At 64.9% G+C, this 24,345-nt stretch overlaps 4 protein-coding genes and 1 long non-coding RNA gene across 16 annotated transcripts; 2 read left to right on the top strand and 3 right to left on the bottom strand.

Annotated features, from left to right (window-relative positions):
- Positions 1–224: 224 nt before the first annotated feature.
- LOC129196830 (uncharacterized) lies at positions 225–4,318 on the bottom strand. Its single transcript, XM_054804801.1, has 3 exons — positions 4,176–4,318; positions 2,959–3,483; positions 225–2,284 (listed from the first exon to the last, which is right to left on the bottom strand). Exons 2-3 carry the CDS (start codon positions 3,479–3,481, stop codon positions 225–227), a joined length of 2,583 nt encoding a protein of 860 aa, XP_054660776.1. The 5' UTR covers positions 3,482–3,483; positions 4,176–4,318.
- A 409-nt stretch (positions 4,319–4,727) lies between these two features.
- TYROBP (transmembrane immune signaling adaptor TYROBP) lies at positions 4,728–5,915 on the top strand. The gene is made up of 5 exons (XM_054805046.1): positions 4,728–4,865; positions 5,173–5,193; positions 5,315–5,431; positions 5,661–5,704; positions 5,815–5,915. The coding sequence occupies exons 1-5, from the start codon at positions 4,823–4,825 to the stop codon at positions 5,860–5,862; spliced, it is 273 nt and encodes a 90-aa protein (XP_054661021.1). The 5' UTR covers positions 4,728–4,822; the 3' UTR covers positions 5,863–5,915.
- A 167-nt stretch (positions 5,916–6,082) lies between these two features.
- RBM42 (RNA binding motif protein 42) lies at positions 6,083–12,506 on the top strand. 2 transcript variants are annotated; one of them, XM_054805045.1, is made up of 10 exons: positions 6,083–6,329; positions 6,867–6,990; positions 7,130–7,217; positions 7,320–7,385; positions 7,910–8,061; positions 8,179–8,319; positions 8,451–8,636; positions 8,933–9,053; positions 9,676–9,845; positions 12,369–12,506. In XM_054805045.1, exons 1-10 carry the CDS (start codon positions 6,142–6,144, stop codon positions 12,474–12,476), a joined length of 1,344 nt encoding a protein of 447 aa, XP_054661020.1. In that variant the 5' UTR covers positions 6,083–6,141; the 3' UTR covers positions 12,477–12,506. The 2 variants fall into 2 exon arrangements, with proteins under 2 accessions (XP_054661020.1, XP_054661019.1); XM_054805044.1 differs by having other exon boundaries at positions 6,092–6,329; positions 9,676–9,870.
- On the bottom strand, positions 11,758–12,444 carry LOC129197061 (uncharacterized). The gene is made up of 3 exons (XR_008574253.1): positions 12,307–12,444; positions 12,092–12,158; positions 11,758–11,924 (listed from the first exon to the last, which is right to left on the bottom strand). It is a non-coding gene; the product is annotated as an uncharacterized LOC129197061 (long non-coding RNA).
- Positions 12,507–13,774: 1,268 nt separating the features above from the next.
- HAUS5 (HAUS augmin like complex subunit 5) lies at positions 13,775–24,310 on the bottom strand. 11 transcript variants are annotated; one of them, XM_054805052.1, is made up of 23 exons: positions 24,259–24,310; positions 24,103–24,146; positions 22,124–23,357; positions 21,967–22,024; positions 21,540–21,597; positions 20,580–21,431; positions 19,812–19,874; positions 19,648–19,680; positions 19,195–19,216; positions 18,879–18,999; positions 18,666–18,804; positions 18,419–18,482; positions 18,256–18,329; positions 18,109–18,160; positions 17,931–18,016; positions 17,488–17,608; positions 16,233–16,374; positions 15,614–15,694; positions 14,922–15,046; positions 14,778–14,835; positions 14,595–14,700; positions 14,395–14,509; positions 13,840–14,275 (listed from the first exon to the last, which is right to left on the bottom strand). In XM_054805052.1, exons 6-23 carry the CDS (start codon positions 20,666–20,668, stop codon positions 13,919–13,921), a joined length of 1,848 nt encoding a protein of 615 aa, XP_054661027.1. In that variant the 5' UTR covers positions 20,669–21,431; positions 21,540–21,597; positions 21,967–22,024; positions 22,124–23,357; positions 24,103–24,146; positions 24,259–24,310; the 3' UTR covers positions 13,840–13,918. The 11 variants fall into 11 exon arrangements, with proteins under 11 accessions (XP_054661032.1, XP_054661035.1, XP_054661034.1 ...); XM_054805053.1 differs by having other exon boundaries at positions 22,124–22,879; positions 24,259–24,278; XM_054805056.1 differs by lacking the exon at positions 24,259–24,310 and adding an exon at positions 17,195–17,340 and having other exon boundaries at positions 14,038–14,275; positions 24,103–24,252.
- Positions 24,311–24,345: the final 35 nt, after the last annotated feature.

Raw genomic sequence — 24,345 nt, 5'->3', positions numbered from 1 at the left:
CTCAAATCTCAGAACCCCCCAAAATCCCCTCAGGACCCCCAAAAATCCTCTCAGGACCCCCCAAATCTCCTCAGAACCCCCCCAAATCCCCTCAGGACCCCCCAAAATCCTCTCAGAACCCCCAAAATCTCCTCAGAAACCCCCAAAATCCCCTCAGAACCCCCCAAATCCCCTCAGAACCCCCCAAAATCCCCTCAGAACCCCCCCAAACCTCCCCCTCCCCCCTAGAAGTCCCAGATGTTGAGGGCCCCCCGAACCCGACCGAACCCCAACACCCGCTGTCGCACCGTCTGCCCCCCCGCGCCCACCACCTCCACCTCCACCCCCTCCCGCCCCACGTCTCCGTAACGACCCCCCAAAACGTGCCCTGGGTTCGTGGGGCCACCGCTTTGGTGGTCACCAACCTCCTGGTCATCACTTTGGTGGTCACTAGCCCCGTGGCCACCAACTGGAGGAGCCTCTGCTCCCGGCTCCACCTCCCCGTGGTCACTTGCCCCATAGCTACGTGGGCCACCAAGCCCGGCCTGCCCCGGCCCCCGTGTCCCCCGGTGGCCACCAACCCCGTGGCCACCACCACAACATCTACTAGCCCAACAGTGACCATCCCTGGGGATGGTTTTTCTCTGTCCCAACTCGCCATGATGACGTGTCCCGCCACCAACGTCCTCCCCGAGCTCCAATGTCCCCTCGTGGCCACCAGCCCCGTGGCCACCAACCCTGTAGCTACAAACCCCGTGGCCACCAGCCCCATGACAACAACCCCCATGGTCACCATCCCCACGGCCACCATCTCCATGACCATCGTCCAGTTGGCCACCAAGTCCACAGCCACCAGCCCCACAGCCACCAACTCCATGACCATCGTCCTGTTGGCCACCAACTCCATGGCCATCATCTCTGTGGCCACCAACCCCATGACTATCATCCCGTTGGCCACTATCTCCATGGCCATCACCTCCATGGCTACCAACCCCATGACCATCATCCCATTGGCCACCATCTCCATGGCCACCAACCCCATGACCACCATCCCAGTAGCCACCAACCCCGTGGCCACCATCTCCACGGCCACCAACCCCATGACCATCATCCCGTTGGCCACCAACCCCACGGCCATCATCTCCGTGACCACCACCTTCACCACCGTCATCCCGGTAGCCGCCGCTACCGCTAGCCAACTCCAGCGACCGCTTGCCCAACCCCAACCGAGGTAGCCCACGCTCGAGTGAAGCCAGGAGGACACACGCCTTGCAGAGCGGTTGACTCGCGGCGAAGCCGCAACGTCCACACGCCCCCAACGTTTTGGTGGCCACCTCGGTAGCCACCGCTAGCCGTCGACCCGAATGACCCAAAGCGGCCACCGTACTGGGCCTGGTGGCTTCCAAGTCTTTGAGAAGGTTCCGCGCGTGGCCACGGTAGGCGTGGGGGGCGTAGACGCACTCGGTGCTGACGTAGTCCAACCCTTCGAAGTAGGCGTAGAGGACGATTTCCTTCTCGTAGGCGTGTCTCAAGGGCTTGCAACGGGGCACGGCTGGCCACGGGGTGGCCACTGGGACCTGCTGGTTGGCCGCGGGGTCTTTGGTGGCCTTGGGATGCCGGGCGGTGGTCTTTGGGATCTTTTTGGTGGTCTCAACGGAGCTCGTGGTGGTTTCCGGGGGGTTTTTGGTGGTCGCTGTGGAGCTTTTGGTGGTCACGGAGTCCGTGGGGATGTTCATGGAGCTCGTGGTGGTCTCCATGGGCTTCGTGGTGGTCTCCATGGGGCTTGCGCTGGTCTCCATGAAATTCTTGGTGGTCACGGAGCCCCCAGGGATGTTCATAGAGCTTGTGGTGGTCTCCATGGGCTTCGTGGCAGCCTCTGGGGGGGTCTTTGTGGTCCCCGTAAAGCTTGTGGTGGTCACAGAGTCCTCAGAAACCTTCGTGGAGCTCATGGTGGTCTCCACGGAGCTCGTGGTGGTCCCCATGGGGTTCTTGGTGGTCTCCATGGGGTTCTCGGTGGTCATGGAGCCCACAGGGACCTTCATGGAGCTCCTGGTGGTCTCCACAGGGTTCTTGGTGGTCCCCATGGGGTTCTTGGTGGCCTCCGTGGGGTTCTCGGTGGTCCCGGAACTCTTTGAGGTCCCTGCGGGGCTCGTGGTGGCCTCCGTGGCCTCCCCTGGAGCCATGGTGGCCCCCGCAGGGGTCCCCGGGGTCCCGGTGGCCTCGGTGGCCGCTCGCCGCAGCCGGGCCACGTCCCCGCGCAGGAAGTTCATCAGCACCGTCTCAGCGATGTCATCGGCGTTGTGACCTGGGGAGGGGACGCGGGTCATGGGGGGGGGTGGCCATCGCTCCCCAGTGCCTCCCAGTCACCTCCCGGCACCTCCCAGTCACCTCCCAGTGCTCCCCAGTCCCCTTCCATCACCTCCCAGTGCCCTCCAGCGACACCCAGTTCCCTCCCAGTTCTTTGCTGTTGCCTCCCAGTTCTCGCCAATCCCCTCCCAGTATCTCCCAGTCACTTCCCAGTCCTCTCCCAGTGCCTCCGAGTTCTGTCCCAGTGCCTTCCATCAGCTCCCAGTCCCTTCCCAGTCCTATTCTATTACCTCCCAGTGGCTCCCAGTTCCCTCCCAGTGCCTCCGAATCCCTTCCCAGTGCCTCCCAATCCCTCCCAGCCCCCTCCCACCACCTCCCATCACCTCCCAGTGCCCTCCCAGTGCCTCCCAGTTTCCTCCCGCCACCTCCCAGTGCCTCCCATCCCCTCCCAGTGCCTCCCAGTCCCCTCCCAGTGCCTCCCAGTCCCCTCCCAGTGCCTCCCAGTGCCTCCCATCCCCTCCCAGTGCCTCCCAATCCCCTCCCAGTCCCCTCCCACCACCTCCCAGTGCCCTCCCGATCCCCTCCCAGTGCCTCCCATCCCCTCCCAATCCCCTCCCGGTCCCCTCCCACCACCTCCCAGCGCCCTCCCCGCCCATCTCCCCCAGTCCTCACCAGTAGCGATCCAGTCGACCCCCAACGCCCTGGCCCCCCTCTCCAACGCCTGGCGACGAAAAACCCCGCAGAAAGTACAACGGCTGCCGCCCCCCAACCCCGCCCCCACCTCGTCCACGCTCCAACCGAAAAGATCCCGGTGGGAAACGACCAATAAAGGTAGAGCGCCCCTCCCCCGCCGCACTGCCCTTAACGAAGCTTCCCGGTACCCGGCGATGCCTTCGTCAACCGCCAAGAGCATCAAGCGGTACCCGTAACCGTGGCGACGGTCCAAGCGGGATAAAAGATGCGCCAGGACGGTGGAATCTTTCCCGCCCGACGCCGCCACGGCAACGGTTTCGCCGCTTTTCGGGGCGGAAGGGGGGCGGGGAGAGGAGGGGGAGGGGGCGGCGGCGGCGGCGACGGCGCGGTGAGCTTCATCTTCGAAGGCGGCGACGAAACAGCGGCGGCAGAGGGTTTCGCCCGTGCGGGGACGGCGGAGGGAGGAGGGGGCCGGGCAGCGGAGGCAGCGGGGGGAGGGCATGGCTGTAATAAAGAAGGGGGGAGGGGGAATAATGGGGGGGGGGAGGGAAGGGGGTTAGTGGGGGAGGGGAACACCCCAAAAGGCGCTCTCTCCCCTGCAGAGGAATGGATGCTCCTGACACCCCCCCCCACAGGGAGAAATGGTTCTTCCAACCCCCCCCCACTCTGTGAATGGTCTCTGCTGACCCCCCCCCGGCAAAAATGGTCCCTCCCAATCTCCTAACCACCCCCCCGAGCAGAAATGGTCTGTTCCAACCCCCCCCCGAGCAGAAATGGTCTGTTCCAACCCCCCCCACCGGAAATGGACCCTTCCAACCCCTCAACCCCCCCCCCCCCCGGGGCAGGAATGGTTCATTCCAACGACCCCCCCCCGGGCAGGAATGGTCCGTTCCAACCACCCACCCCCCCCCCGGGCAGGAATGGACCCTTCCACCCCCCTAAACCCCCCCCACGGGCCGGAATGGTCCCTCCCGCCCCCCCCCCGACAGAAATGGACCCTTCCACCTCACTAAACTCCCCCCGGAAGCAGAAATGGACCCTCCCACACCCCCCCCCCGGGGCATAAATGGTCCCTCCCGGATCCCAAGACCCTCCCCGACCCCCCCCACCCTATAAATGAACCCTCCCACCCCCTCAAATCCCCCCCCAACCCCACAAATGGTCCGTCCCAGCGCCCCCTCCCCCCCCCCCGTTACCCGGAAATGGTTCAGTCCCGCCGGGCCCCACGTCACTGTCGCACGCACGAGGCGCCCCGCGCGCCGCTGCCGCTTCCCGCCGCCCTTCGCCTTCCCCCTGCCCGCCACGCCCACTCCCGCTCGCCACGCCCACCCTTCCTCCCGCTAACCAATCAGCGCCGAGGTGATGCCCCGCCAAGCTCCGCCCCCCTCGCCGGCTCTGAGGGAGCCGCGCATGCGCAGTGACGGGGGAGGGGCCTGGGGTAATTAAGCTCTTTAAATATAATTAAACCCCCCCTCGCTGTAATTAACCCCCCCAGGGGGTAATTAAGTGGCTCCACGAGTAATTAAACCCCCAGGATTTGGCTGGAGGAGGTGTCGCTTCCTGGAGAGGGCGTGGCTTAGAAGGGGCGTGGCTCCTTGGACAGGCTTAAAGCTTAATTAACACCCCTCAGGGTTAATTAACACCCCCCAAGGGTTAATTAACCTCCCTCAGGGTTAAAACCCCCCCCGTGTGTGTGTAATTAAACCCCTCCCTGGGGGTTAATTAAACCCGCTAATTGGCTGGAGGAGGCGTGGCTTCACGGGAGAGGGCGTGGCTTGGAAGGGGCGTGGCTTGGAGGGGTCCCTGTGATTGACGCAGGCCCCGCCCACTCACGGGTGTCACCATGGGCCCCGCCCGGGTCACCGGCCTCTTCCTGCTGCTGCTGGGTGAGGGACCCCCTCCCCATCCCCCACTCCCAGGGACACCCCCCCCCCTTTCACCCCTCCCCCAACCCCCTAAAACCCCCCCGCCCCTCCCCCCACCCCCAGGGACCCCTCCTGCCCTTCCCCCACCAAAACCCCAACCCAAAAAAAGGGAAGTGCTGGGGTGGGGGAGGGGGGAGGGCAGAGAAACCCGGCCCCTCCCCCACGCAGATGGGGGGGAGGGGCAGCGCGCTCCCCCCCCACCCCTCCCCCCCCTTATATTTTTTCCTTTTTTTTACCCTTTTTCCCCCCTTTTTTCCCCCCCCCGCAGGTTTCGTGGATGCGGAGATCGGTGAGGCCCCTCCCCCACCCCATGGGGGGGGAGGGTGTCACGTGACAACGGGGGGGTCACGTGATCTGGGGTGGGGTGGGTGTCACGTGACCAATAGGGACCCTCCCCCCCCCCTCCCCAGACTGCAGCTCCTGCCTGCCAGACGCCGGACCAATCGCCGCGCTCGTCATCGCTGACATCATCATGACGCTGCTCATCGCGGGCGGGGCTTATTGCCTGGCAGGGCGGAGCCAAAGGGGTAAAGGAAGGGGCGGGATTTGAATGGGTGGGCGGGGCTAAGGGGGGGAGAGGGGCGGGGTGAGAAGGGTGGGCGGGGCTTTTTTGTGGGGGCGTGGTCAATGGAGGGGCGGGGTCAGAAGGGAAGGGGGTGGGGCCTGGGAGGGAGGGGGTGGAGCCACAGGGGGAGTGGGCGGGGCCTAAGGCCAGGTGGGCGGGGCCTTCACCCTGACTCCACCCCCCTCTCCCAGCCGCAGCCAATCCCCGCCCTCCCGAGCCGGAATCGACCTATCAGGTGAGTTCAAGGGTGGGAGGGGGGAGGAGGAGGAGCAGGGGGCGGGGCAACCCTGCCCTTATATGGTGCGGCTGCCCTTTTGACCCCTGACCTCTAACCCCCCCCCCCAGGAGCTGCAGGGCACCCGCCGGGATATTTACAGCGAATTGAAGCGATGAGCCGCCCCTCCCCCCACCCGGAAGTGACCCAAGCGCCCGGGCCCCTCCCCCTCCCCCTCAATAAAGCTTTCTTTTTTTTTTTGAGCTCGATTTCACTTTTTCCCTCGTTTTTTTTAAAAAAAAAAACCTCCGCCCGTGACGTTACTTCCGGTAGGGGCGGGGAAAGAGGCGCGGCGCCGCTTGGTGACGTCACCAGGGAGCGCCGGAAGTGTCCCTCAGCGCGGCCGGAAGTCGCTTCAACTCTCCGGCTTCCCCCCCCCCGCCCTTTCAGGACCAACAATGGCGGCGGCGGCACCAACCGCGGCGGCTCCGCCGGTTTCAAGCGGACCCGGGGCTTCGGCTTCGGGAACCGGGAACGGAACTGCGGCGGGGAATGGAGCTACGGCGGCGGCGGCGGCGGGGCCCGGTCCGGCAACGGCGAAGAGCGGGGAGGAGCGGCTGAAGGAGATGGAGGCCGAGATGGCGCTGTGAGGGGACGGGGACGGGGGGGCGGGGCTTGAGGCGCCATGGCAACGCGGGGGCGGGGCGTGGAGGGGGAAGGGGCGGGGTTTTTGGGAGCCATGGCAACGCGGGGGGGGAGGGGGTTATGGAGGAGGGGCGGGGCTTTGGGGGTTGCCATGGGGATGGGGCGGGGCTTGGGGTTTGGTGGGAGGGGTTATGGAGGGGGTGGTGCTTTGGGGTTGCCATGGGGATGGGGGCGGGGCTTCTGGGGGGCGGGGTTTGGGGAGGGGTGGGGAGCAGTGGAAGGGGGCGGGGCTTTGGGGGTTGCCATGGGGATGGGGGGCGGAGACACGGGAGGCCTGGTAGGAGGTGCCAGTGAGAAGGGGCGGGGCTCGGGGTTTCCATGGCAATAGTGGGCGGGGCTTAGAGTGGGGTGTGGCAATCTGGGACGGGGCTAGAGGGGGCAGGGCCGGGGGGGGCATGGGGGGGAAATAATGGGGGGGGAATGGGAGGAACTGGGAGGAACTGGGGGGCACTGGGTCACCGTCTCCCCTCCCCCCCAGGTTCGAGCAGGAGGTGCTGGGCGCCCCCACCCCCGCCCCCCCCGCCGGGGACCCGGTGCCTTTGGCCGTGCCCCCCGTCACGCCCGTCCTGCGCCCCATCATCGCCACCAACACCTACCAGCAGGTGACATGCCCCTCCCCCCGTCCCCTCCTCCTCCTCCCCCGAGCCCCGCCCCCCTCCCGCGACATCGCCCCGGCGCCGCTGTGATGTCACTTACGCGCGCCAGGCGTCTCACACACGCACACACACCCCCCCCCCACAGGTCCAACAGAGCCTGGAAGCGCGAGCGGCCGCCGCCGCCACCGTCGTCACCCCCATCGTGGCCCCCCCGGTGCCGTTCGTGGGACCAGGTAGGTGCCACCACCCCCCCCACCACCCCCCTTGATGTCCCCAAATCCACCTGGTTTGTCCCCAAGATTCTCACGTGCGCGTGTGTCCCCCGCCTTTTCCAGCCGTGTCACCGCAGAGGCCGCCCATCTTGCGCCCCGCTTTCGTCCCCCATGTCCTGCAGAGATCCGGTCAGCGCGGGGGGACGCGGGGACGTTGGGGGGGACACGGGGATATTGGGGGGGGACATCGGGGGGGACGCAGGGACGTGGGGGGACACGGGGGGACATGAGGATGTTGGGGGGCCACGAGGACGTTGGGGACATTGGGGGGACATCGGGGGGACATGAAGGACATTGGGGGGGACATAGGAACATTGGGGGGACACAGGGACGTGGGGAGACATTGGGGACATTGGGGGACATGGGAGCACGGGGGACGTGGGGACTTTGGGGGGGGAATTGGGGATGTTGGGGGGACATGGGGATATTGGGGACATCGGGGACATGGGGGGACACGGGGATGTGGGGGGAAATCGGGGACGTTGGGGGGACACGAGGACATTGGGGGATGAGGGCACATTTGGGGACAGTGGGGGGGGGGGTGACCCTGGGGGGTCCCGGGTGCCCTCGGTGACGCCGAGGACGGAGGGGGGGTGGGGTGGGGGTGGGGTTACCGCTGTGACCTCTGACCCCCCCCTTCCCCCTCCCCCCAGCCGGCCCACGGGCGCTGCCCCTTCGCCCCCCCCCGGGTGCCATGGTTGGCCCCGCCCTGGGCGGAGCCCCGGCCCCACCCTTACTGCTGGCCCCGCCCCTCCAGCGCCCTCCCCCCGCCCCTTTGGGGGGGCCCCTGCGACCCCCCGCCCCCGTAAGTACCCTCCGACGGGGGGGAGGGGGAGGAGTGGGTTATTGCGGGGGGGGGAGGGGTTTGACGAACTAATTAACCCCTCCCCCCCCATTTTTTTTTTTCCTCTCCCCCCCCCAGGTGGGGGGAGGGGCGGCGGTGAGCGCCCTACCCCCGCTGGCGGCCGGGCCCCGCCCCGTTTTGGGCCCCCCCAAGATCAACCCCAGCGTCATCCAGGCCGCCCCCACCGTCTACGCCGCCCCTCCCCCCAAAAAAACCCAGGTGGGGGCTGTGCCCCTCCCCCCCCCAAAAACCTCCCCCCCTTTCCCTTCCCCCCCGCGAAGGGGGAGGGGCTCGCTGGCGTTAGCCCCGCCCCCTCCTCACCATGGCTCCGCCCACCCACCCCTAAATAGGAAGAGCCCCCCCCGCCGCGGGTGGCTCCGCCCCCCGAGGAGAACAGGATTGGTCCTTGCCTCCCCGTGGGACCGCCCCCGGCCCCGCCCGGCCCCCCTGAGCCCCGCCCAGGGCCCGCCTTGGCCACGCCCACGCCCCGCCCCCGGAGGCCACGCCCCCCCGAGCCGCCCTTTCTGGCGCCTGAGGTGAGGGGGCGGGGCTTGGTGGGAGGGGCGGGGCTTGGTGGGAGGGGCGGGGTTAGGGTGATTTGGGGCGGGGCTTCCCGGGATGGGCAGGGGGCGGGGTTCAAGCTTGGGGGGCGGGGTTTTCTGGAGGGGGCGTGGCTTTCTGGAGGGGGCGTGGCTAGTGGCGCCTGGGGGCGGGGCTTTGAGCAAGGTGAAGGGAGGGCTGGGGGTGGCTCCTGTCGGGGTGGGCGGAGCCTTGGGAAGGGGGTGGGGCTTGGGGAGGGCGTGTCCCTGTGATTGACGGGGCCCCCGCCCAGGTGGGGGTGGAGCCAGCGGCGGAGGACAAGAAGAAGGGGCGGGGCGAGCGGCTGAAGCGCTGCATCCGCACGGCGGCCGGGAGCAGCTGGGAGGATCCCAGTCTGCTGGAGTGGGACGCTGGTGGGCACTGGGGGGGACTGGGGGGACTGGGGGGGGATGGGAGGATGGGGGGATTGGGGGGGATGGGGGGATTGGGGAGCACTGGGGGGGACTGGAAGGGAGTGGGGGGGACTGGGAGGAATGGGGGGAACTGGGGAGGGACTGGGGTATACTGGGAAGGACTAGGAGGGGACTGGGGGGCACTGGGAGGATGGGGGATAGGGGGCTGGGAGGGAGTGGGGGGCACTGGGTGGGACTGGGGGGGATGGGGGGAACTGGGGGGGACTGGGAGGGACTGGGGGGCACTGGGAGGATGGGGGATTGGGGGCTGGGAGGGAGTGGGGGGCACTGGGGGGGATGGGGGGATTGGGGAGCACTGGGGGGACTGGGAGGGAGTGGGGGGGACTGGGGGGGGATGGGGGGCACTGGGGACAATTGGGGGGGACACAGGGGGGGACTGGGAGAACTGGGGGGGGCACTGGGGGGGTCAGAGGGGGACTGGGGGGGGATGGGCCCCCCCCCCTTCCCCAGGGCCACCTCTCTAACCTCCCCCTCCCCCGCAACGACCTCACTCCCTTTGCTATGACCTCACTCCCTGCGCCGCAATGACCTCGCTCTCCCCCCCCCCCGCCCCGCCCCGCAGACGATTTCCGCATCTTCTGCGGCGACCTGGGCAACGAGGTGAACGACGACATCCTGGGCCGCGCCTTCGGGCGCTACCCCTCCTTCCTCAAGGCCAAGGTCATCCGGGACAAGCGGACGGGGAAGACCAAGGGCTACGGCTTCGTCTCCTTCAAGGACCCCAACGACTACGTGCGCGCCATGAGGGAGATGAACGGTGGGGACGTCGCGGGGGGGGACCTTGGGGACGTCATGGGGGGGACCTTGGGGACATCAGGGGGGACGTTGGGGACATCGGGGGACGTTGGGGGGATATTGGGGACATCTTGGGGACATGGGGATGTCACAGGGACCTTGGGGACATCACGGGGGGACATCATGGGGACCTTGGGGACATCACAGGGACCTTGGGGACATCTTGGGGACATGGGGATGTCACAGGGACCTTGGGGATATCACGGGGGGACATCATGGGGACCTTGGGGACATCACAGGGACCTTGGGGACATCTTGGGGACATGGGGACATCACAGGGACCTTGGGGACATCACGGGGGGACATCATGGGGACCTTGGGGACATCACAGGGATGTTGGGGACGTCTTGGGGACATCACAGGGATGTTGGGGACTTCACAGGGACGGGGGACCTTGGGGACATTGGGGACATCACAGGGACTTTAAGGACGTCACCGGGGGACCTTGGGGGGACATTGGGGACATCTTGGGGACATGGGGATATCACGGGGGGACATCGGGGGACCTTGGGGACGTCACAGGGACCTTGGGGACATCTTGGGGACATCACAGGGATGGGGGACTTTGGGGACCTTGGGGACATCACGGGGACTTTGGGAACGTCACGGGGGGACCTTGGGGACATCTTGGGGGCATGGGGACATCACAGGGGGACCTTGGGGACATTTTGGGGACACAGGGACGTCATGAGGACCTTGGGGACATTGGGCGGACATTGGGGACATCATGGGGACCTTGGGGATGTTGGGAGGATCTTGGGGGCATCTTGGGGACATGGGGACATCACGGGGGACCTTGGGGACATTGGGGGGACCTTGGGGACATCACAGGGATGGGGGACCTTGAGGACGTTGACGTTGGGCGGACGTTGGGGACAACATGGGGACCTTGGGGATGTCACGGGGGACCTTGAGGACATCTTGGGGATGTGGGGGACATCACAGGGACCTTGGGGATGTTGGGGGGACCTTGGGGACATCTCAGGGGGACCTGGGGGACATCTTGGGGACATGGGGGGCATCACAGGGACCTTGGGGACATCGGGGGGACATTGGGGACATCACAGGGACGTTGGGGGGACGTTGGGGACGTCACGGGGGGATCTTGGGGACATCACAGGGACCTTGGGGACATCTTGGGGACATGGGGGACATCACGGGGACCTTGGGGACGTTGGGGGGACGTTGAGGACATGGGGGACATCAGGGGTGTTGGGGACATCACGGGGATGTTGGGGACATTGGGGGGACCTTGGGGACATCATGGGGACATCACAGGGACGTTGGGATGAGGGGGACCTTGGGGACATCGGGGGTCTTGGGGACATCAAGGGAACATTGGGGACATGGGGGACACCAGGGGTGCTGGGGACATCATGGGGACATGGGGGACATCACGGGGATGAGGGGGACCTTGGGGACATCGGGGGTCTTGGGGACCTTGGGGACATCACAGGGACATTGGGGACATCACGGGGATGGGGGGGATCTTGGGGACATGGAGGACATTGGGGATGTTGAGGACATGGGGGATGTCGGGTGTCGGGGACATCACGGGGATGGGGGGATCTTTGGGACGTTGGGGACATTGGGGGATGTTGGGGACATCACAGGGACGTTGGGGACATCAAGGGGATGTGAGGACCTTGGGGACATCAGGGGGGTGTGAGGATGTTGGAGACGGGGGGGGACAATGGGGACCCTTGGTGACCCCCAATGACCCTTGGTGACCCCCAATGACCCTTGATGGCCTTTGGTGACCCTGGTGACCTTGGAGATTCTTGGTGGCCCTTGGTGGCACCTGATGGCCCTTGGTGACCCTGGTGCCACTTGAGCAACATTTGGGGACACTTGGTGACCCCGATGACCCTTGGTGGCACTTGGTGGCCATTGGTGACCTTGGAGACCGTAGTGACCCTGGTGCCACTTGAGCAACATTTGGGGACACTTGGTGACCTTTGATGACCCCCGATGACTCTTGGTGGCACTTGGTGACCCTTGGTGGCCATTGGCGACCTTGGAGACCCTTGGTGACCGTGGTGACCCTGGTGCCACTTGAGCAACATTTGGGGACACTTGGTGACCTTTGATGACCCCCAATGACCCCGATGATTCCCTGATGACTCTTGGTGGCACTTGGTGACCCTTGGTGGCCATTGGTGACCTTGGTGACCATTGGTGACCTTGGTGACCATGGTGACTTTGGTGACCCTGGTGCCACTTGAGCAACATTTGGGGACACTTGGTGACCTTTGATGACCCCCGATGACTCTTGGTGGCACTTGGAGACCCTTGGTGGCCATTGGCGACCTTGGAGACCCTTGGTGACCGTGGTGACCCTGGTGCCACTTGAGCAACATTTGGGGACACTTGGTGACCTTTGATGACCCCCGATGACCCCTGATGACCCCCGATGACCCTTGGTGGCCCCGGTGACACCCGTGTCCCCTCCCCGGGCAGGGAAGTACGTGGGCAGCCGGCCCATCAAGCTGCGCAAGAGCATGTGGAAGGACCGGAACCTGGAGGTGGTGCGCAGGAAGCAGCGGGAGAAGAAGAAACTGGGCCTGAGATAACCCGGACTGGGAGGGACTGGGAGGGACTGGGAGGGGTTGGGGAGGCCACTGGGAGGCACTGGGAGGGACTGGGAAGGGACAATAAAAGGTCGGTTGAGGTTTTGGATGGCTGGGGAGGTCTTCTGCTGGGGGTGGGTGGGGCTTGGGGTGGGCGGTTGTAGGCCCTACTGTGTTTACGGGGTGTTATTGTAGGGCCTACCTTATTTACAGGGGGTATTGTGGGACCGACTGTATTTACCCGCTGTTGTTGTAGGCCCTACATTATTTACAGTGTTATTGTAGGACCTACATTATTTACACACAGTTATTGTAGGCCCTACGTTATTTACACACTGTTATTGTAGGGCCTACATTATTTACACACAGTTATTGTAGGCCCTACGTTATTTACACACTGTTATTGTAGGCCCTATGTTATTTACACACAGTTATTGTAGGCCCTACGTTATTTACACACTGTTATTGTAGGGCCTACCTTATTTAGACGGTGTTATTGTAGGGCCTACTTTGTTTACAGGTTGGTTTTGTAGGGCTTACGTTATTTACATGCCGTTATTGTACGAGCGACTTTGTTTACAAGTTGTTTTTGTAGGACCTACAGTATTTATGGGGTGTTATTGCAAGCCCTGTTTTATTTACACGGTGTTATTGTAGGGCCTACGTTATTTACGCGGTGGTGTTGTAGGCCCTACTTTATTTAGGGGTTGTTATTGTAGGAGCCGCCATATTGAGGGGTTCATTACTGTAGGGTCTACTTTGTTTACGTGGCTGTTATTGTAGGACCTACGTTATTCACGGTGCTGTTATTGTAGGTGCTGTATTGTTTACCGGGCACTATTGTAGGACCTACTGTATTTACGGTGGTGTTATTGTAGGCCCTACTTTATTTAGGGGTTGTTGGCAAAGCAGCCGCCATATTGAGGGGCTCGTTCCTGTAGGTCCTACTCTATTTACAGATTATTACGGTAAGTCCTACTTTATTTATGAGTTTATTAGGGTAGGTCCTAGTTTATTTATGGGTTTATTATGGTAGATAGTACTTTGTTTACAGATTATTATGGTAGGGCCTACTTTATTTATAAATTATTACAGTGGGTCCTACTTTATTTCTGGTAGGTCCTACTTCATTTATGAGTTTATTACGGTAGGTCCTAATTTATTTATGGGTTTATTATGGTAGGGCCTACTCTATTTACAGGTTATTACGGTAGGTCCTACTCTATTTATGGATTGTTATGGTAGGTCCTACTTTATTTCCGGTAGGTCCTACTCTATTTACGGGATTGTTATGGTAGGGTCTACTTTATTTACACATTATTACAGTAGGTCCTACTCTATTTATGGGTTTATTACGGTAGGTCCTACATTATTTATGGGTTCGTTACGGTAGGCCCTACTTTATTTACGCGCCGTAGGGGAGCTGCGTTATTGTAGGACCTACGTTATCACAGGTTGTTGTCGTCGTCGTCGTTGGCGCCGCCGCCGTATCGCTGAGCCCAGCCCCCACCCTGGCCACGCCCCCCACCGCGGCCACGCCCCCACCACGGCCACGCCCACTCCTCTCCAGCACTTTATTCCCGCAGGGGGAATCTCGGCCAATGGCGGCGGCCGATGCCGCTTCAGGGGTGGGGCTCGCGCTGGCCCCGCCTTTCCGGTGCGTCGGTGGGCGGGGCCAAAGGGAGGGGGCGGGGACAAGCCAAGGCCTGGGCGGCCCGGGTCCAGCGCTGCAGCCAATGGGAGAAGGGGACGCCGCCCGGGGGCGGGACCAGGGTCCACTGCGCCGGCTGCTCCCACCTATGAGTGCGCGTGACGTCACCGGGAAGGGGCGGGGCCACGCCTCGGGCCCTTCCCCCGTGGGTGTGGCCTGGAGGGGGGGGGGGGCGGGTGGAAATGACACGACAGTGCAAGCTCACCATTGGCTGACGAGAGCCTGGAGGCGGGGCCAAGCCTCGATCCGGCGCCGGGTGTGGGCGGCGACCAGGCGGAGGCGGGGCAACAGCTCCTGCCCGGCCCCGCCCACAGCTCCCCCTAGAAGGAAAACCGAGGGGGCGGAGTCACACCAAGACCCCGCCCCCCCAGGCCCCACCCTCTCCCCCCCACCCCTTGCACTCACCCAGCGGGGGGCGTGGCTCGGCAGGCCACGCCCACTCCCGAAGCCCCGCCCCCAGCCGCAGCTCCTGGCGCAGCCACGCCGCCCGGCACAGCGCCCCCTGCTGGGCCTGGAAGGGGATACAACCACGTGGGGTGAGGCCACGCCCCCCTCTCGCCCCGCCCACACCCCCCTCGCCCCGCCCACCTGGTAGATTGGCAGCTCCAGCGCCCTGTAAACGGGCAGCAGCGGATCTGGGTGGGGCCTGGGGATGAAAAGGGGGGGAGGAGCCAGTGTAAGGCCACGCCCACTTTTTTGGGGGGGTGGGGTGGGAGGGGCACCCCGCTTTACCTCGGGGGGGGCTGTCCCAGCTCTCCCAGTCCTCCCAGTGTTCCCAGTAGCCGCCGCAGCTGCTCGCTTTCCTCCGCCAGTGCCGGCGAGGCCCCGCCCAGCCCCGCTCGCCCCGCCCCCTGCACCTGCAAAGTGGGCGGGGACTCCAGAGGCCACGCCCCCTCCCAAAAACTCCTCCCACCCCACACCCCGAATTTGGGGGGGGGGGGGAACCCCAAAACCTGGGGGGGGGCGGGTCAGGGGAGGTTTTGGGGACACACCACACCCCCCCCCAGATTTTGGGGACCTCCCCACTGAATTTTGGGGACCCCCCCCAGACTTTGAGAACACCCCGCCTGGTTTTTGGGGACCCCCCTGGATTTTGGGGACCCCCCCCTAGTTTTTTTGGGAACCCCCTTAGATTTTGGGAGACCCTCCCTGAATTGTGGGGACACCCCCCCCCGGATTTTGGGGACCCCCTCCCTGGATTTTGGGGACCCCCCCCGGTTTTGGGGACCCCTCCCCTAGTTTTTGGGGAATCTCCCCTCTGAGTTTTGGGGAACCCCCCCTAGATTTTGGGGACCCCTGTATGGATTTAGGGAGAACCTCCCTGAATTGTCAGGAACATCCCCCCCCGGATTTTGGGGACCCCCCAGACTTTGGGGACACCTCCTGGATTTTGGGGACCCCCCCAGATTTTGGGGTGCCCTCACCTGCCCCTGCAGCAGCCGCAGTCGGGATTTGAGGGTCTTGGTGGCCCCGGCCAGAGCTCGGAGCCGCTGCTGGCGACGGTGCTGGGGGGGGGACCCCAAAATTAAAGGGGGGACCCCCAAAATTAGGAGGGAGGACCCCAAAATCAGGGGAGGATCCCCCAAACAGTTTCTGAGCCTCAGGGTACCCCTGAACCCCCAAATCATCCCCCAGCCCCCCCTAAATCCCCCCGAACCCCCAAATCCACCCCAGACCCCCCAACCGCCCCACAGACGCCCCCAAACCTTCCCTGAACCCCCAAATCTCCCCAGGACCCCCCTGAACCCCCAAATCCCCCCCCAGCCCCCCCCAAATCCCTCAGGACCCCCCTGAACCCCAAATCGCCCCCAGATCCCCTCAAACCCCCCCCGAACCCCCAAATCTCCCCAGGACACCCCCCCAAACCCCTGAATTCCTCTTTGAACCCCCCAAATCCCCCCTGAACCCCCAAATCCCCCCCTCCAGCCCCCCCAAAATCCCTCAGGACCCCCCAAACCCCCAAATTCCTCTCCAGACCCCCCCCAAATCCCGAATCCCCTCAGGACCCCCCCAAACCACCCCCCCCCGAACCCCCAAACCCACCAGCCGCTGTCTCCCACGCTGCAGCCGGATCTTCTGCTCCCCCAAACCAGGTTTTGGGGGACCCCTGGCCCCCCGAAGCTGCTGCATCCCCCGAGCCAGCGCCCCCCGGGCACCCCTCAACCCTGCCGCCTCCAGCGCCAGCCTGGGGGGGGGGGGATCCCCAAAATTGGAGGGGGGGGGAGCCCAAGGGGGTTTGGGGGGTCCCCAAAGGGTACAGCACCCAGTTTTTGGGGGGGTCCCACAGAGGTTTTGGGGTCCCAGGAGCATTTTTGGGGGGTCATGGGGGGGTTTTGGGGTCCCAGCACAGAGTTCTGGGGGGGTCCCGGGGGGGTTTTGGGGTCCCAGGAGCCATTTTCTGCGGGTCCCAGGAGAGTTTTGGGGGACTCATGGTGCCCAGCAGCCAATTTAGGGGGGACCCAGATGGGTTTTGGGGTCCCTGAAGGGGCTTGGGGTACAGGGGGGATTGTGGGGTGCAGGAGGAGGGTTTTGGGGTGCAGGAGGAGGTTTTGGGATCTCTGGGGAGGTTTTTGGGGTGCAAAGTGGGGGTTTGGGGTGCGGGGGGGGAACTTTGGAATTGGGGGGGGGGATTTTGGGGTGCAGGAGAGGATTTTGGGGTCCCTGGGGGAGATTTTGGGGTCCCAGGGGGGGTACAGGGAGGCATTGTGGGGTGCAGGGGGAGGTTTTGGGGTACAGGGAAAAATTTTAGGGTGATGGGGGGGATTTTGGGGTCTGTGGGGGGAATTTTGGGGTCCCTGGGGGGTTTTGGGTGCAGGGGGGAGGTTTTGGGGTCCCGGGGGGGGGAGGATTTTGGGGTCCCTGAGAAGGTTTTGGGGTGCAGGGAAAAATTTTAGGATGAAGGGGGGGATTTTGGGGTCCCAGGGGGAGGATTTTGGGGTCCCGGGGAGGGGAGGCAGATTTTGGGGTCCCTGAAGTGATTTTGGGGTGCAGGGTGGGCGTGTTACCTTGCAGCCCACTGACTTTTGGGGTCCCCCCCCAGGCGTTGGTGGATCTGCTGGCGCAGCCGGGCCAGACGCAGCTTTTGGGGGCGCAGGCGGGCGGCCAGGGCGGGGAGGAGACCCCACACCCCCCCCACAGCCCCCCAACATTCCTGGGAGAGAGAGATGGGGGGGGGAGGGAAGAGACGGGGAACACCCCCAAAATCCATGGGGAAGCTCCCGGCGTGGCCACGCCCCCTTTGCTGACCTGGCCACGGCCCCTCCCCCCCCCCAAAAACCCCCTCCCCCCACTCCCGTACCTGGAGCAGGCGCCTCACGGTGGGCGGGGCCTCGGCCTCGGGGGCGGGGTCAAGGCCAGCGTCGGCGTCGAGGTCGCAATCAGCCGGCCTGTAGGAACGCAAGCGGCGCCGAGCCCCGCCCCTGAAGCCCCGCCCGTTCCCTTTTATGGGCGTGCCCAGCTTTAGCCCCGCCCCAGCGGGAAGCTCCGCCCCCTCCCTAGCCAAGCCACACCCCCTGGGCCTTAGCCCCGCCCCAGGCTTAAGCCCCACCCCCAGTCCCTCCCCATATATAGGCAAAGCCCTTAGCCCCGCCCACTCTCCTTGGCCACACCCCAGCGCTAAGCCCCGCCCCCAGCCCAGTCCTGTCTCTAACCAGGCCTCTTAGCCCCGCCCCCCGGGCTAAGCACCGCCCCCCCGGGCTAAGCCCCGCCCCTCTCCCAAGTCCCGCCCCCTTTAGCACGCACGGTGGGCGTGGCCGGCGGGCGCTGTCCAATGCCAGGTGCTCCAGGGCCCAAAGCACCGCCCCCGGGGGGTGTCGGCTTAACACGGCCTGTGGGCGGAGCCAGGAGGGTGTGGGCGGAGCCTGGGAGTCCTAAGCCCCGCCCACAGGTCCATTTGCCCCTCCCCCCCCCCCCTTCCCACCTCAGCCTCCCGCAGCCAGCGCTTGGTCGCCGCCTCCATCAGCTCCTGCGCCCTGTGATTGGTGGGTGGCGGTGATTGACAGGTCAGGAACGATCGACAGGCACGGGGGAGGTGCAGACTGATTGACAGGTAGGGGGCGGGGCTTACTCGAGGGAGGGGCGCGGCTCCAGCAGCGACTCCAACGCCTCCGCCCGCGTCCTGCAGACGGCCCGGACCGACGCCTGGGGGGGGGCGTGGCCAGGTAAGGGGAAAGCCCCGCCCACAAGGCTCAAGCCCCGCCCACAAGGCTCAAGCCCCGCCCCCTACTCACCAGCACTTCCGGCTCCATCCCCATGGCAATGGCGGCCGCCAGCTGTGGCCCCGCCTCCCCCGGCCTGCGGGCATCATGGGAAGGGACACGCCCACCGCGGGCAAGCCCCGCCCCCTGCCAAGAAGCCCCGCCCCTAGAGGGAAGCCCCGCCCCTTCCTGAAAGCCCCGCCCACTCTGCAAAGCTCCACCCCCCTGGCAAAACCCCGCCCACCCCCACCAATCCCAGGCAAGCCCCGCCCCGCCTCACCTATGGGGCGGGCGCAGGTTGCCCCGCCCCTCCCGCAGTCTCCGCCCCTCCCGCGTTGCCTCCGCCCCCATCAGCCTCAATTCCAGCCCCCGGCGAAGCTCCGCCCCCCGCCGGGATAACTCCGCCTCCAGCGCCGCCTCTAAAAGGGCAAAGGGGCGGAGTCAGAGCGGGAGGACACGCCCCCCCTCCCCCAAGCCCCACCCACACACTCACCCAGCTCCAGCACCGCCTCCCGTGCACGGCCCGGGGCCCCGCCCGCGGCCCCGCCCACCTCCTGACGTAAGCGCGACACCGCCCCGCGCGCTTCCTCCTTGGCCTGCGCCAGCCCCGCCCCCTGCCACAGGGAGCAAAGGTCAGTGGGTGGAGCCAACCTCCCGAAAGACCCGCCCCTTGGCCCCGCCCCTTCCCCCTCAAAGCCCCGCCCACACCCTTAAATAATCTCAGGGCAGCCCCTTAAGCCCCGCCCCTTAAGCCCCCCCCTTTAAGCCCCGCCCATAGCCCCCCCCCAAACCCACCCACCCCCTCTCACCTCCATCTCCAGGTGCCGGTACCTGTACCCCGAGTTAAGGGACAATTTTGGGGTGATTTCAGGAGATTTTGGGGTCCCCCATGGGATTTTTGGGGTCCCCCTTTGGATTTTTGGGGTCCCCCCCAGGGTTTTTGGGGTCCACCCCTGGATTTTTGGAGTCTCCCCAGCTTTTGGCCCCCCCCCGGGTTTTTGGGGTCCCCCCCTGGGATTTTTGCATCCCCCCCTGGACTTTTGGAGTCTCCCCAGCTTTTGGGGCCCCCCCCTGGATTTTTGGGGCCCCCCCTGGGATTTTTGGGGTCCCCCCCTGGGATTTTTGCATCCCCCCCCTGGATTTTTGGGGTCCACCCCTGGATTTTTGGAGTCTCCCCAGCTTTTGGGGCCCCCCCTGGATTTTTGGGGCCCCCCCCGGGATTTTTGGGGTCCCCCCCGGGATTTTCGGGGTGCTGCAGATACCAGAGCAGGTTCCCCCGAATCTTCTTCACATTCCTGTGGGGATAAAACCGTGTCTCCCCCCATCCCCAAAAAAATATTGGGGGACCCCCTCAAATCGTGGGGACCCCCCCCAAATTTTAGGGGACCCCCCCTCCCAGATATTGGGGCGCCCCCCCCAGTCTCACCGCGGGTGACGGACGTGGCGGGTGACGAACTCCCAAATGGGGGCACAGGGCCCTGAGCAGAGTCTGGGGGGGGGGTAAAAGGAGGGGTCAGGGACACCCTGAAACGTGGGGGCACCCCAAAAGGCCACTGGGGAACACGGGGGACCCCAAAACCCCCCCAGGACCCCACAAATCCCCCCCCCATGGGACCCCAAAACTCCTGGGATATCCCCAAGTTCTCTAAGGGACCCCAAAACCACTCTGGATCCCCCCAACTCCTCAAGAGGACCCCAAAACCCCCTGGGACTCCCTGGAACCCCCCAAGGGGACCCCAAAGCCCCTGTAAGGGACCCCAAAAACCTCTGGGACCCCTCACCCCACCCCAAGGGGACCCCAAAAGCCCCCTGGGACCCTCCATAGGACCCCAAAAGCACCCAGAGGGACCCCAAAACTCCCTGGGACCCCCCAAAGTGACCCCAAACCCCACTGTGACTCCCTAGAAGCTCCCAAGGGGACCCCAAAACCGCCTGGGACCCCCCATAGGACCACAAAAGCCCCCAAAGGGACCCCAAAGCCCCTTGGGACCCCCCATAGGATCCCAAAAGCCCCCAAAGGGACCCCAAAACCCCCTGAGACCCCCTCAGGGGACCCCAAAACCCCCCGGAACCCCCCCCATAGGACCCCAAAAGCCCCCGGGGGGGGTCCCACCCCAGATCTCCCCGAGGCAACCGGCCCCATTTCGGGGTGCGTCGCATGGGCCCCGTCCCCCCGACCCCCCCAAAAAGCCACCTGCGGAGAACGGTCCCGCTGAGGTCGATGCCGGGCGGCAGCTCCATCTCCGTCCGGGCCCAACGACCCAGCGCCGCCTCCGCCGCCATCGTGAGGGAGAAGCTGAGGAGAGAGACGACCGCCAAAGCGCGGGAAAGCCGCGGGGCACGACGGGAATTGTAGTTCCGGAGGTGAGGGCGGGAGAACGGCGGGCTGCGGCGGCGCGGTGCACGATGGGAGGTGTAGTCCCGGAAGCGGAAGGCTAGAATGGCGGTCTAGTGCGGCGCGGTGGATTATGGGAGTTGTAGGCCCGGAAGTAGGGGATAATGAAGGTTTATGGCGGCACGATGCATGATGGGAGCTGTAGTCCCGGAAACGGAAGGCTATAATGGCAGTCTATGGCGGCGCGGTAAATTATGGGAGTTGTAGGCCCGGAAGTGAAGGGTCTAATATGTTTTAATAGCGGTGCGGGGGATGATGGGAAGTGTAGGCCTGGAAGGGGGCATAATGGAGGGCTATGACGGCGCGGAGGATGATGGGAGTTGTAGGCCCGGAAGTGAAGGCTATAACAGGCGTTTATAGCGGCGCGGGGGATGATGGGAACTGTAGGCACCGCGCGGGGGGTGATGGGAGTTGGAGTCCATGGCGGCGGCCATTTTTCAAACCCCAAAATGTTCTTTGGGGGGGGGGTCAAAGGTGCTGGGGGGGAGTCCCTAAAAGGGGGGGGGGAGAGGATTGGGCCCAATCCACTCCCCCCTCTTTTGGGGACCCCCCCCGAGATTTTTGTTGGTTTTGGGGTGGTTTCATCGCTTTATTGCCCCCCCAAAATCTTGGGGGGGCTCCTGCAGCGCAGCCAGGAGGGTCTCGACGTCCCTGGTGGGGGAGGGGAGATCAAAAGTGGGGAGGTGGGGGGAGCCAGGGGGTGGGGGAGGGGTGACCCCAAAAAATTGGGGGGGGGGGGGCAAGGGAGGGGTGTCGTACCGTAAACGGCCCCAAAGCGCCCGGCGACGTCTGCGAAGCAGCCGAAGGAGGGGATCCCCTGACCCATAAGTGACCCCCCCAGACCCATAAGTGACCCCACCCAGATCCATCAGTCCCCCCGAGACCCATAAGTGACCCCCCCAGACCCATCAGTCCCCCCCCGAGACCCATAAGTGACACCCCAAACCCATGTGACACCCCAAACCGATAAGTCCCCCCCGAGACCCATAAGTGACCCCACACACACCCATAAGCCCCCCTCCAGACCCATAAGTGACCCCCCCAGACCCCTAAGTGACCCCTTGGACCCATAAGTAACCCCTCAGACCCATAAGTGACCCCCCCCCCCGAGCCCCATAAGTGACCACCCCCAGACCCATAAGTGCCCCCCCCCCGGCCCCCCCAATTTCCCCCCCCGGCCCCTCACCCAGTGCCTGCTGCTCGCTGATGGCCGCATCCTGCCCCATGGCTTGGCCCCACGGCTCCTGCAGGACACCCGGCCCCACGGCTCAGCCCCACGGCTGCACCCAGCCCAAGGCTCGGCCCCACGGCCCCGTCCTGCCCCACGGCTCGGCCCAACCCACCTGTGCTGGTGCCCCCAGGTCACACTGTAAGCCCCGCCCCTCCGGGCACAGGGGCTGATGGGAGATGTCCCTTGGGGGAGGCCGCAAAGCATCATGGGAGTTGCGTGGCTTCAAACATGGCTCCTGCCGCAAAGGATCATGGGAGCCCTCCCTCATCGGCTGCTGTGCTTCGTGGGAGTCACGTGACCTCAAAGATGGCTCCCGCCACAAGGCACCATGGGAGTCACGTGGTTTCGAGCATGGCTTCTGCCGCAAGGCATCATGGGAGCTGTCTGTTGTAGGCCGTAAAGCATCATGGGAGTCACGTGACCTCAAAGATGGCTCCTGTCGCAAGGCACCATGGGAGTCACGTGGTTTCAAGCATGGCTCCTGTTGCAAGGCATCATGGGAGCTGTCTGTTGTAGGCCGTGAGGTCTCATGGGAGTCACGTGACCTCAAACATGGCTCCCGTCGCAAAGCATTATGGGAGCCATCTGTTATAGGCCATGAGGCCTCATGGGAGTCATGTGACCTCAAACATGCCTCCCGCCACAAGGCATCATGGGAGTCACGTGGCTTCAAACATGGCTCCCGCCGCAAAGCACCATGGGAGTCCTCTCTCATAGACCGCGGCACTTCGTGGGAATCACGTGACCTCAAAGATGGCTCCCGCTGCAAAGGATCATGGGAGCCATGCCTGTCTGGGGCCCGCCCCTGCAGCAAGGCATCATGGGAGTCCTCCCACGTAGGCCGCAATGCATCCTGGGAGTCACGTGCCTGCAAACATGGCTCCCGCCGCAAAGGATCGTGGGAATTCTCCCTCCCAGGCCGCAGGGCCTCATAGGAGTCACGTGACCTCAACAATGGCTCCCGCCGCAAAGGCTCATGGGAGTCACGTGACTTCAAAGATGGCTGCCGCCGCGAGGCATCATGGGAATCTTCCCTGGTAGCCCGCGACGCATCACAGGAGTCACATGACTCCGGCCGCAAAGGCTCACGGGAGTCACGTGACTGCGAACATGGCTCCCGCCATGACAGGGCATCCGGGGAGGCGGAGCCAAGCCAAGCCCCGCCCACCGGGGCCACACCCAGGCCCGGCTCCGCCCCCCGCCGGCGCAAGCGCCATTGGAGGAGGGGATCGCCGTGGGCGGGGCTTGTCGTAGGGGCGGGTCCTCTCGATGGCTCCGCCCTCTGGGTGGGAGGGGCTCCGGGCACTGGGCGTGGCCGGGGCTGGCCGATGCTGAGCACCGATTCGCTGGGGGAAGGGAGAGGGGGTGGGTGCTCCTGTCCTGACCCCGCCCCCAATCACACACGGGGGGGGAGGGGCTCGGGGGAGGGGCGGGGCACTTATGGGTCCCAGGGGGCACTTATGGGGCTGGGGGGGGGGGTACTTGGGGGGTCCAAGGGTGGCACTTGTGGGGCTGTGGGGGCACTTATGGGGCTGGGGGAAGCACTTGTGGGTCTGGGGGGGAACTTGGGGGGCTAGGGGGTCACTTGGGGGTCCAAGGGAGGAAACTTATGGGGCTGGGGGGGCACTTAAGGGTCTGGGGGGGTACTTGGGGGTCCAGGGGTGGCACTTGTGGGGCTGTGGGGGCACTTATGGGGCTGGGGGAAGCACTTGTGGGTCCGGGGGGGAACTTGGGGGGCTAGGGGGTCACTTGGGGGTCAGGAGGGCATTTATGGGGCTGGGGGGCAGCTGGGGGGTGGTTGTGGGGCTGGGGGAGAACTTGGAGGTCTGGGGGGGTGGAACTGGGGGGTCCGGGGGTCACTTGTGGGTCTGGGGTGGGGGGGGGAGCTTAGGGGGTACTTGGGGGTCCAGGGGAACACTTAGGGGTCTGGGGAGGCACTTATGGGGCTGGGGGGACTAATTGTGGGGCTAGGGGGCACTTGGGGGGCTGGGGGAGGCACTTATGGGGCTGGGGGGGGCCAGTTGTGGGGCCGGGGGGCACTTGGGGGTCCCAGGGGGGGTCACTTATGGGTCCAGGAGCTCCACCCCCTACCTTCTCCGCAGCAGCCGGACCGTCCGTTCCTCCAAACCGAGTCCCTACAAAGTATGCGTCTCTGTGTGTGTGTGTGTGTATGACACGGGCCGCGACGCCGGATGACGTCAAAAACCTCCCCAGCCCCACAACTTATGGGGCGCCCCGAGGCCTCACCGGCTCCATGGGGCGCGTAGGCCGCGGCCTCCCCTTCCCATCGGCCCCTGCGCGTCGCCTAGCAACGCCGCCTCCATTTCCCGTCAC

This window comes from Grus americana, chromosome 27 (genome assembly GCF_028858705.1).
Source record: "Grus americana isolate bGruAme1 chromosome 27, bGruAme1.mat, whole genome shotgun sequence".
Lineage (NCBI taxonomy): Eukaryota > Metazoa > Chordata > Aves > Gruiformes > Gruidae > Grus > Grus americana.
This window is presented reverse-complemented; position numbering and strand designations above follow the sequence as displayed.